Source organism: Spea bombifrons, chromosome 1 (assembly GCF_027358695.1).
Source record: "Spea bombifrons isolate aSpeBom1 chromosome 1, aSpeBom1.2.pri, whole genome shotgun sequence".
Lineage (NCBI taxonomy): Eukaryota > Metazoa > Chordata > Amphibia > Anura > Pelobatidae > Spea > Spea bombifrons.
In genome coordinates, this window is record NC_071087.1 from 13,209,000 (window position 1) to 13,221,431 (window position 12,432).

General features: G+C 42.5%; 1 protein-coding gene across 2 annotated transcripts in view; it reads left to right on the forward strand.

Moving 5' to 3' along the window:
• Positions 1-4,143: 4,143 nt before the first annotated feature.
• AFAP1 (actin filament associated protein 1) overlaps positions 4,144-12,432 on the forward strand; it is a 66,155-nt gene continuing 57,866 nt past the window's right edge. Inside the window, exon 1 of one of the 2 annotated variants that reach the window (XM_053458249.1) lies at positions 4,144-4,265. In XM_053458249.1, the coding sequence (XP_053314224.1) occupies positions 4,247-4,265 (19 nt within the window). In that variant the 5' untranslated portion in view covers positions 4,144-4,246. The remainder of the gene's footprint in view (positions 4,266-12,432) is intronic. The other variant, XM_053458250.1, reaches the window with a different exon arrangement.

Genomic DNA, 12,432 nt, shown 5'->3' on the forward strand with positions numbered 1-12,432 from the left:
TCTTAAGGGTCTACTCAGCCTTGCTCACGGGGGAGATTGATTATCACCGGCACATAGGCAGTCCCACAGACATGCAAATCTGTCCCACACCTGGCACAGCTTTTATTATAAGAGTTTAATAAATAAACCCCAAAGAGAGCGAGAAAGAAGCGAGTAAACAAGTATAAGACAACAGAAGACAGCAATATACCGGTAATTTATGTATTGCATATATCTAGATGTTTCCGAATATGTCCTGAAAACTCAAGATCTGTGTGATTTTTATATGATTTTTACACAATAAAGTAATAGTAAAAAGATATACCCCGAGGTTACAATGGTTTGCAGTCTAATCATATATCTTCACATATTCAAGACAGTTGTGAGAAGTGTACAGAGAATATGTGAAGAAAATCGAATTTATCATCTAATTTCAGTGATTTGACCACAAAACACATCTGCAAACATCTGCCTTTTCCCCCTGTCCTGTGGGTTTACTGATTATTCCCCACGCAGCCAGGAAACTAACATTCAAATAAAACAAAAGGGGACTGAACCCTAAGTATTTACAGCTTTTTTAGTCAAGGGAATTAGTTGGTTTGAATCTAAACTTTTATTGGAAAATGTGTGAGGGCGTAATCATGAATTCCTACCTACAGCCGAGAGCCCGTCAGATAGAGGTTTGTAAATGTATAGACTGTAAATGTGTTAGTAGGTTCTCACGTATTCACATTTTTACATTCTGGGTGTTGATAATATTTATTTAACTATTTTATAAAGCTTCAGATTAAATATACTGAAAAGCTCCAGAACAACAACAAAATCGACCAACAACCAAGTAACCTCTAGATTTATGTACCTACAAAAACCATTGGGCAATTACTCTCAAGGGATCCGTGTATAAAGTGGATATAGAGGTAAAAGGTGATCATTGTTGACCTTATTTGCATGCGCCTACCCAGAATCCCTTGTGGTTGTGGCAGCACCATGAGATTTCTGAGTGAAAAACAAGCCTTCTGGCGTGTCTGGTGTCTGTGGAGTGTGTAATAATACTTCTACTGCCAAAAACTATGGCATTGATAACGCCAGCCTTTGAGTCTGTTTCCCTGTCCTAACTACTCATAACTGGGACAAGAGTTTAGCTTTCCCAACTTCTCCTTGGTTCAATCCATTGGTGAGGTAGGTATAGGCATACCTGGGAACTTGTGGGCTCCAGCTTCCCGCAGTATACCCGTGCTGGACGTGGCCCGGGCATTCCCACTGATGTTGCAGGATTTCCTGCTAACCTCAGTGGGCATTCCACTGACGTGATGAAGAACACCACATTTAATGGGTAAATGGACAGGGAGTGGAGCATGTCAGGACCCTGCTCCCCCAACCCAGAGGATTCGGAGTTCCCAGTTATGGGGCGTTGCAGCTAGTGGCCAACTGGTCATGTGGTACATGTGGACAATTATCATTATTATTATTTACAAGAGTCATGTTAAAGAACAACTTCAAATGAAAACAAAAGAAAATTGCACTTTGTGTGTATATAATTTATTTGATTTCTAATTCATTGGATAAAACATTTTTTTCTAAAAGCTAGTTTTTTGGCATTAAGCTTAATGAGTAATAAGGGAAAGAAAAAAGGAGACTTTAGGGCAGATGATCTCATCATCCCCTTCCAAGATGCATTTAAGGGGAAAGGATGTAAAAAGGTTAGGACAGAAAAATCATTTATTTGCAAGTAAAACATTCCTCCTGATGGAAACGAGATTGGATGTTGGATTGCAGACTTGCACTGATATATATACTGATATATTGGAAGCAGAAACGGGTGGTTCTGTGGAATTTTAAGAAATAATTCATGTGATCTGTCAGGTAAGTGTAGTGTCTCTTAATTTCAGTCAGCTGTCCTGAACGTGGGTGGGCGAAATGGTTACAAGACAAACAGGAACCTGTCCCGCTCAAAGATGTGAATTATAAAATGTGTTCTTTGTCGTTTAGTTCACATACACAACGGGCTCCTCCATATACAAATGCTCATTTGTTGCATCTAATTGCAAAATGTATCACTTTCATATCATAATGATCTGTATAAAACGTGGAAACTGGTTTTTTTTACCACTGTTCAAAACGACTACTCTTTAGTCAACAGAAAATACTCAGCTCCTGGAATTCTGTGTTAAATGTTTACCTCATATCATCCAGCCTTGATGAAAGTTTGTGGGCCCCTCACTTTTGTTACGTGCTTACTCACATCCGCACCGTTCTCCTCTCTACGGAGTGAACCGGCACCCACTCTACACAGTGCACGACAGGCCGAGCCATGCAAGCGCTCTGCAGTGAGTTGTTTTAGACGGCTCAGCTGGATCCTTGGTCCATCATGACCTGGGCTGTAGCCACAAACCATTACACATAAAACTGTAAATAAGAGACCAATAAAGGGGCCTTCCGTAGGAAGCTCGGTGATCTCATTGAGGATGCACTGACTTCCCTGAGAACTTGGAGGCCTTTACTACTTTGGGTATCAGATTAGACACAATATTTCTAGAGTGTTAACATGAGAAGGACGAATCACAAAAGTTATGGTGGGGTAAAAGTGATGGAAAACCCTTCCACCTAACATTATTAAACACTAATAAGTCTAGTCTTGTCCTCTCCTGCTAAATCTAGCTTGGTAATAGCTCTAAGCCTCCAGTAGAAGGCGTTGAAGGTGTATACTACTGCCTTCATTGATTCCAGGGTGCTGGGTTATAGAACAAGGTATACCCCTTTTACCCAAGCCTTTACCTCTGCACATGACTTCCATTGATGGACATCCCCTGGGCTCTGGGGTTATTCAATGGTAGACAGACGTACTGCTAGTAACAGTAGGTGTGTTGAATATTGAACCTCTGTCATTTGACGTCATAGAGTCTTCTCATTCTAGAATTATCTTGGTTGATGTTGCATAACCCTTTCTTTGACTGGAGTTCAGGTCAGTTAATCTCTTAGGGCCCCCATTGTCATGTCTCTTGTCTTCAAAGATGTTGTCCTATGCCAGTGATGCAGCCTGGGTCTGCCAATATGTCATAACTAATATTATTTAATCCATGTCCTGCCCTGACTTTTTTCCCTTCTCCCAACTCACTCTTACAAAAGCATGAACCAATGAACAGCAACCAGCAACTTAAAAATAGGAGAGATAACTTAATGGGGAGGAATAACCAAATAAATCCTGTGATGTCTGGATTGCAGTTTTCATGGAGTATTATTAGATGAGACTTTAATACCGGTAGGTATATATTTTTTTAACCCCTTAATGACAAAGCCCGTACATGTACGGGCTCAAAATGCATTGTTTTCAATGGATTTTGGGACCGCCCATTGTCCTTAAGGGGTTAATATGTAAAAGACAGCTTATATTTTATGGATCTTGGTAAAGTTACAGATCCTCCTGTAGGCTTATGGTGGGCAGTAAGGTTGCCATTACTCTATCATCTCATTGAAGAATGTTGGTGACCAGGCTGTAGTCATCAATGACGTCAGAATGATTCAGTGGGCTTCCTCATTCACTATGGAAGTGCATAAAATCAGAGGAATGCATGATTCACATATTTTTACATTATTATTTATGTGTTACTCTAAACACGTGCTTTTTAGTATTTTTTTTTACCGGGCTGAGTTTTCCCCCCCACATCTTCAGCAATCAGCCATTGTGCACTGCAACTCCCATCATGCACGGAACAAGCAGGTCTGGCACACAGTGTCAGTGAGATCGTGCCCCGGGGGTCACAGAATGTCCTCTTGTTAGTTTTGAGGGTCGTTGCCTTCCAATAGCGGAGGGGCAATCAATCATTTCAGACGGCGGTCTCCAGGGGCTCTTAGATCTAGACCAGATATTGCAAAGCGTGACCTCATCGGTGGCCTGTGATAGCCAAATGACACAATTCGCTGTTTAACTGGATTATGCTAATACACCGCGTTATGGGGGGGGGAGCAGTGAGCGCCCCCCGAGTGCCCGGAGTGCCTTTGTTGTGTATGATCAGCTCCGACTCCCATTCACTGTCACTCTCACTCCTTTGTTCCTTTGGTCCCGCCCCCTGTGCCAGCCCCCTTCTCCAATTTGCCGGGGCCCCTGTCAGTCACAGCAGTGAGGGGGCGTGCTTGGGCCGGGGGTCTTGCAGCTGCTGCCTGCTGTTCTCGTCTCCTTCGCCGCTCCTCCATTGTTGCCTCTCTGGGACTTTTTCCTCCGGTCTTCATCCGTTTTTTGGGGGGGGATCCTGGATCCCCGGGAGCCGCCATGCAGAAATACTGCAAAGGTAAGCGAGCCGGGGGCTAGTGCTGGCCTGCAGCCCTGTGCTGGGGGGGACAGAGCAGCCACACAGGCGGGGGCATGAGCCACGGAGAGAGGCATGCGGGGTACGGAGTGTCCGTACAGCTCCGATTCATCGGTTCAGGTGGGCTAAGCGGCGATGGTTATTGTTGGTGGTTTACAACTCCCATCACACGCAGCCAGCACCCAACAGCTGTGAATCAGATAGGCAATGATTTTCCTTTACATCACGATTGGCTTCCTGCAGCTCAACATCATCACCAGCAGCTGCCAGTGATGGGATTTGCAGTCCAGCAGCAGCCAGTGATGGGATTTGCAGTCCAGCAGCTGCCAGTGATGGGATTTGCAGTCCAGCAGCAGCCAGTGATGGGATTTGCAGTCCAGCAGCTGCCAGTGATGGGATTTGCAGTCCAGCAGGCGCCGGAGGCTGCCACATACCCCTGTAACCAAATGCGGGATGTAATTAACCCCTCATCTAGAGATTACAGGCTGTCACTCGGGCCAGGAGAGAGTGTCATGGACCCTCCTTGTCAAACAATGCTTTCCGGAGTGTCTGCTGCCTGGGAGTGGATTTAGTGGCACTCACTAGTGTAGGAGTAGTTGTTGCTGGTACAGACATAACAGCTTGTGTGACAGGAAGGCCTGAGCTGCCGCAGAGCCTCTTGTAATGCAGATCTCCTGCCGGCCAGCTGGATGTCACAAGATGTTCTGATCGGTCAGTGACCTCCTGGGGATAGTGCAGATCCTACACATACACACACGCACATGCACACACACATATACTGTATGTATGTATATATGTATGTATGTGTGTTTCTGTCCCGGCTTTCATGCTGTCACCAGGCTTCACGCTCTCATTTGCTGTAAATGTACTCGGCACTGGCTGTGCGTCTGTCCTTATGTCCCATTTCATACATGACACTCTATGCAATACAAAAGTCACTATGTTTATTGGCTGTCGGTGAATGTCGGTTAAATTCCCCTTTTGGACGGCACCCATGTGTCTAAAATGTATGTTTTCACTTTTTTTTTGTATGTACAACACTCCGCCATATGTTGGCGCTTTGATAGACTGATGATAATAGCAGCTATGGCTTTTCCTGGTTCTGTGATGTCATATAAGCTCAGTTACTTTATCTGTACTGCAGCCTATTACTCCAAAATTAGTGGCAAAATAACCGTTACAAAGAATATTTGCTGGAAAAAATACAGATAACGTTCCTTTTGACTTTTAACAAGAAGCCCATGTTGTTGTTATTATTTATTATTATTATTGTTACGATATTGTTATGTTTAAGCAGGATTGTTCATTCATTATACGCACCAGAAGGTGCATTAGTCTGCCCATTCGTCTTTTTTTTTAGCCAGCATATGTCGTCCCCGGGGGGCTCCGAGGGGCTCCGATTATATTTATGAGACAATAAAGTCCAGCTCCATTCAGGATGAGCTCCCTGGGAATGTTCCTCACGATCTGCCTGATGGGAATCGATGTCGAGATATACTGAGTTTGCACAATCTAGCTTTGTTTTTTTTTATGTACATGGATTTTTTACTTTTCTGGTTTTTATGCCCATTGTACTGGTCTGCGGTATATGATGGCGCCATATCTACCGATATATAAACAAAAAATATCACTGGGCGCTGCGGTGTAAGATGTTGAAGGTCCATGTATAGGATGTAAGTCATACGGTGGGCTTATCCCTGTGGCGCGCAATGGGATGAGCCAATCAGAAGCGAGATTTTGTTGGTTGCTATGGAAATTAGATCACTTTTCCGTGATCATAGTGGGGTTTTATAATAATAAACAAACATTTTTGGCATAAAGTGCTAAAAGTAGAACTGTCATCCTGAAGATCTCCCTGGTTGCTCTGGTGACCCCCGCTTTAGCAGCAGAATTGCCCTTTATGTATCACCCACCTATGTGCCTCCCAATAAAAAGGATGCTTTTCTTTAAGGGGGGCTGTTAGAGGCATGGATAGGGGGCAGGGGTTTATCAAGACGTTCCAGGTGCTGCTGTTACCTGTTAATGGCTTTATAGTTCCCCCAAAGAGGGACTGTCCCTCCTAAATAGGGACACTTGGCACGTATGCCTACCGGTTTACAGATAAAGTATAGTTTTACCTTTTTTATTTTACCATCATTTATACCTTTTTATGTACCCCGGGGGGGGGGATTATATATGCAGGGCGTATCGCACATGTAACATGCAATCATGCAGTAATGTGGTCTTTTAACCCCGGCTGTAGGCAGATGTCGAGAATATTTCGGTTTAATCCTCTGAATGCCAGAGACAGGCATCTGGACTCGGCATAGTTTGGGTGCAGAGCGTGTTAAAACTACTACTACGCTGTAAGCGTGTGAATCCATCCTGCACAAGAGTCCCTTTCCTGAATCTTTAACCTCCGCGGAGGATCTGGTTTCTGTAATCTGATGATATCTCGCTGATTCCCGAGCACAGCCTACTAGGGATTTAACCTTCAACCCGAGTCACCTGCTAGAAAGCCCAGAACAAAAGAGTGCGTTATTAAAGCTGTCTGCAAAATGCGATAAACCCTTCCACCCGAAGAAAGGCCGCTCTTTGGCGTTACAAAGAATTTCTTGTAAAACATTTTTTTTATGGAAACGTCTGAGACGTCTGATGCCCCTGAGGTTCTGGGGTAAAGGAAGCTCTTAGGTTCAATATCTATCATTAAAGGGGGTCTCCCCGTTAAGTAACGCATATTAAAGTCTGTTCTGCATGGACCCCAATGCGTTTTACCAGCTTGCACATGCTCGGCTTCTTTGGACTGTTGCAGGAAGTGTACTTAAGTATGCTTCCCACCCATCTGCGGTAGAGTTCCCATTAAAGCCAGAAGCTCCTGTTAACCCTGAAATTGTATATTTTTCTCTTAATACTTAAATATGATACGGCCCAGGGATGCAGGACGTATTTATCCATGGACAATGAAACTCGTTTTTCCACTCGCAAACCAACCTATAAACTTTATACACTATGGACCTGGCCTTCAATGTCTGATCCAATGGGTGGATTGGAGCATTAGTTGGATATTGATGTCTGATCCAAGTACCCCAAATGGTTATCCTGAGTAGTGCGTCTGTACGCAGAAGGGCTATAATATTTTTTTTCTACTTATCTTTCTATTTATTATTTATTTAGTTCTTTTATTTATTATTATTATTATTTATAGAAGTTTTATTTTTATTTCAAGGTTTGAGTGAAATTGGGAAAGTCCAATTGAGACCAGAAAATATGTTAATTATGTAGCTCCTTTAATACTTTAGGGCTATATGCATATATGTTGTGATGATGTTGCTGGTTCTCCAGCTCTTCTTTCTGTATCAAAAATGTCAAGCTCATCACAGCAAAATATAATGTGAACATACAAAACGCACGCCTTTAATGTGTGCACAGTGAATAAACCCAGTGATGGCTCAAGGTCGGCTCTTACGCTAAGGATTGTTTGCTCTGCTTTGAAGTTTAGGAGTCGTCTCCGGTGATTGTAAACCGATAATTGCTGTTGACGGCCGATGGAAGTGAATTTGCGTCCACCCGTCTCTGTGAACACGTCAAGTACCGGGAGCAGCGGTGGGAAAGTCTACGTAGAAAATAGTGTACGAGACAGGAGGGAGTAGATCCATGTAAGAACTCCAAAAAATAGGCAAAATAGGTTCTTGGTTATTGGCATGCGCCGAGACCTGGGTGTAGATACTGACCTTGCAACTGGTGTCTATAGTGAGCGAGAGCATCGATATCCTTATGCTTCTCCTTTGGAGTAATGATGGAGCCATCAAGAAAGAGAGGACCATGCTATGGGGTTGTCTTTATCCGGGCGGAAAGCAGAATGTTAGTGATGCTTACTGCCACATCTTGTTGTGCATAAATTGTTCGACCTCATAGGAGCCAGGAAAGCCAGCTTGAGCTTTTCCGTGGTGGGCGACTAAGGTTTTTATGCGTTACAGAGGACCAGCTTGGACTTTCTTGCTGATGCTCACAGCCGTCATCCCTTCATAAAGTCACCCGCAATCCTCCAGTGAATAAATTACATATTACACAATAACAGCCTCGGACAATTTTGTAATCTCTATTTTTTATCAAATTATTTGCGACTTGTTGATAAAATAAAAAGCTACCTGATAACCCAGAAAGAACGTAGCAGCCAAATTTTTTTTTCGATTATTTTAAATTAGTGTTCCCGTAATATTATGTCTTTACAGGGTTTTGCTGGGGGTAAGGGAACACAATTCCTCCAGTATAAAGTGGCTATAACATTTTTCCTATTCATGTAATAATCTTTTGGCCAGAACTGATCAGGCAGTAGTCCGCTAGCTCCTCGGTGAATGGACGGCGTTGTGTTTCACATACAATACACAGCATGCTTTTTTTTTTTTTTTAAGATTTTGATATATGTGCTGGTAGTGGTTGAAGCAGTGGGGGGTTACAAATAAGCTAATTGAACCTTCTCTGTCCGAAGCCTGTCCTTTCACGCTGCACGCGTCTGGAAGCAGGCCCTGACCCCATAAAGTCCCTGAAGGGACAATAGGCACAGTGTTGTAACATTCTGAAAGGAAGGTCAATAGTCTTGCCTTTACGAAGCCACATAAAGGAATGGGAGATACGTTCCTTTGTAAATTTCCATGTCAATGGACTACATTTTCTTTTATCCTGTCACTCAGCCTGACACGCATGTGATGACACCGCTCTCTGTTTTGACACACAGTGGGTCCAAGACACGTGAGGACCTGGAGGCTCTATTCATGCCGGATTGTATTTACTGATGCTTCGGTCCTCCTGTCTCTAACCTCTTCAACATGCGCATGTATCTTCTGCATTGACGGTGAAGGCATATCGAGCATTATCCCTATTATTATGTGGCCCTCTCCCAACCACGTGTAGACAAGTCACATTGGCAGTGTAGCATGTGCCGTAATAACAATGATAAAATGACAGGGTGGTTACACATTCAGAAATATGTACAAAAGCATATTGGAGAACGTGTCTTCACAGCTGAACGCAGGGTCAATGGGGATGGGACCCTCTGCTCAGAAAACTGCTGTTAAGTTTCTTATGAAGAATAGGTTAATACCCTCTGTGTCCATTTCCCATTTTGTTCCAGTAAACTTCCTTTATCTGCAGACCTGGAGGCCGCCATTGTTGTCGGTCATGTGATATTTGGGGTGACTTTCCGTGCTTAATCACCACACTGAATTGATGCTTTATGGCAATGCTAATGAAGTCCTCTGCTTCATAGACTTTAATTAGAGTGCCGGGCCTTTTGAATCATTCCATTGTTTACCACAAACAGTATGTTGGGGAGTCAGGAATCAGTGTCTAGAAGATTAGAACGCATACAAATGGCTATATGCAGCTGCCAGAAAACATTATATTATGCAAAAACTAGAACTTATTTTTAATCAACTGCTAATAATTAAGTGAATTAAGTGACATTCTCTGTGTTGTTATATGTTCTATTTTTAAGTGAAATTTATCTATGTTTGGAAGAGAAGCCCTCCCTATGGAAGTGGCTGTTAATTTGCGGCCTGGTAATAAACGTTTACGTAACTCCCATTTCAGTGGCATATCATTACGTGTAGGAGTAGCCTTATGGCTTCTTTTTTTAAGATACAATCCTTGTGATGTCATTGAAAGTGTTTTATTGCCACTTTTCAATTTACATTTTTTTACATGTTTCTTGTGGTTTCAAATTGAGTTTTTTTTTATGGTGCGGAGTTTACATGTAAAAATGTATCACTTTATGTCACATAATACTCTGATCACCCCACTGGGTCGCATAAGCAGAAATGTTTTTTGTTTTTTTCTATCGAGTTCAATAAGGCTTTCTTTTAAAGGGATGCCGTTTAGCATCAACAATCTCCATGTGGGGATTAGTCAGGAAGTTGAACTACACACCATGCATTTTCAGCCACCCTTAACACCAATTAAGTCTTACAGGGGTCACTGAATGGAGACTCTTGTGTTTTTTTTAAATCCTCTCCCCCCCCCCCATAATTATTCATAGCAAGTTTTTACAATGCTGCGTTTATAAGGCGGGTTTCTAGTGACCGAAACAGTGGAAAACGGCAAGCTTTGGTTTTCTGCTAGTGAACAATTTTATTTGTAGAGTGCTTTTTATAGCCACTTAACTTTGTCCAACAAAGTATGCATTAGCCTCAACATAAACAAGAGACTAATTGAAGCTCTGGTAGTTATATACGGGTAGGTTTGGAACGCTAATGTCCACAAAGTCCTTGAACTCTAGGGCTTTATGTATATAGTTCTAATGAAATATAAAAAAGGTTAAAAACAAAACCCACATATGATTTATATGGACCAGTGTTGAGTAACAAATATATATATATATATATATATATATATATTATTTCACTGGTGCCCTCCAATGCATATCACTCGATAGTTTGTCCACAGCTATTCCCAACAGGGCAGTGTTTTAGGACCCCCCCCCCCCCGACAGGGTGACACGGGGATTTGAAAAGTCAAAGGTTTCTAATCGGTACGTCATGAATGAACAGGGCTTAATAAACTGGGTGATAGGAATGGACAGATTTAGAAAAGTGTACGGTGTGTATATATATCACATAGGTAGACAGATTAACGAGCCATGACCTACTTTCATTAGCTTTGAGACAAAGAAGTTGAGTCTGTTATAGCAGGACCCTTTTTAAAATAAGTTAAAATAAGTGAAGCTGATCGGTGGGCCGGTGAATGCATTCAATGCCAGTGACTGGTACCTGCTGCGTATTTTGTGGAACTCATGGCCCCCGTAACCTCTAAGGAGGTGGAGGTGGGGAATCATATGGGTAGCGTTTATAATTTTAGGGGTCTGTTTTGTACAGGCCACATCATACCAGTATAGCCCAGTAACTGTCTGGCACAGCTGAACTTGCTCAAGAATGTTAAACAGAGGTCAGCTTTGTAGTTTGGGTATTGTTCGACGCCGGGGATCTGAACAATTTTCCCTGTCATTGCAACAATTTCATTACAACCTATGTAGGAAACATCATAAAATCTGGGGTATTGATAATATTTGGAGAATAGACACATTGTGTTTTTATACTTCAGTTTGAATAGTATAAGTCACTAGTGGTGAAAAAGCGGAATGATTCTGTGTGGATACATGTTGTTATAGCTACGTTTTACATCTATACACTTTTCTAGGTTTGTTAGTTCTGTATTTCACGTAGAAGCTACATAGAATCACATTGGGATTTACTCTTGATGCAGGTGAGTTTGCAACAAAGTTGAAGTTTCAACTCATCAACTTTGTTATACATTTTGAATGACCAGTGCTCAGAAATGTTTGCTCCACGAAGTTCTGATCTGGCCCTGTAAAATGCATAGATCAGTCAGCAAGCACGCTTTCAAGGCATGTCACTGAATTATCTGCATTATACAAGGAAACCCAAGCTTCATGGAAGAAGAGCACAGTGGGGTTGGCCGTTCTCATAACGCATATTAAAGTCATGGAGTTGAGCCGACAGGTGGCCAAACAACCTTGTTTTAGTGAATAAACCTCTTAGAAATCAGCACATAGGACCCATTTGTTTTCCTGCACCTCATTGTTTCATTTTCTGGCCGGGCTCCTCCACCTGGAGTATGCACAGGATCTGGTGTCCACATCTGTACAGAATGAGCGGAAGATTATCTGCCGGGCTCTAACATTCCTCTGTAGGCACCTATGATGTCATGTTTTGTACCTTTCGATATATAGTGAAGTCATTTATTTATGAAGTTTTATCAGTATAAGGTCTGTCTGCAGCTGTTCAGTTTGGTTTGTGGGCTGATTTCTGACACAAAGCCATTCTCGGGTTTTAAGGATTTATTTGTTCAATGTTTACATGATTCTAGTCAACTCGAGACGTGTTAATTGTTAATTAACAAACCCAGGCTTGTGAAATTCTGTATAGTCTACTCGACCCATTCTCCAGATGCCATGCCTCATGGAATGCCTATTGTGATCTCTTCCTCTTGTTAGGAGTAGCTAGCCACCAACTCAGCTTAATGCTTTAGAGGAGTCCTCAATCAAACATTGGAGAGCTGTGATCAGCCGAGTTTAGGTAAAACTCTAGAATTTGTGTAGCTATCAACCAACCATTATGCCAAGCAAGGGTTAGCCCCAAGCAAAGGTTCCACTTCC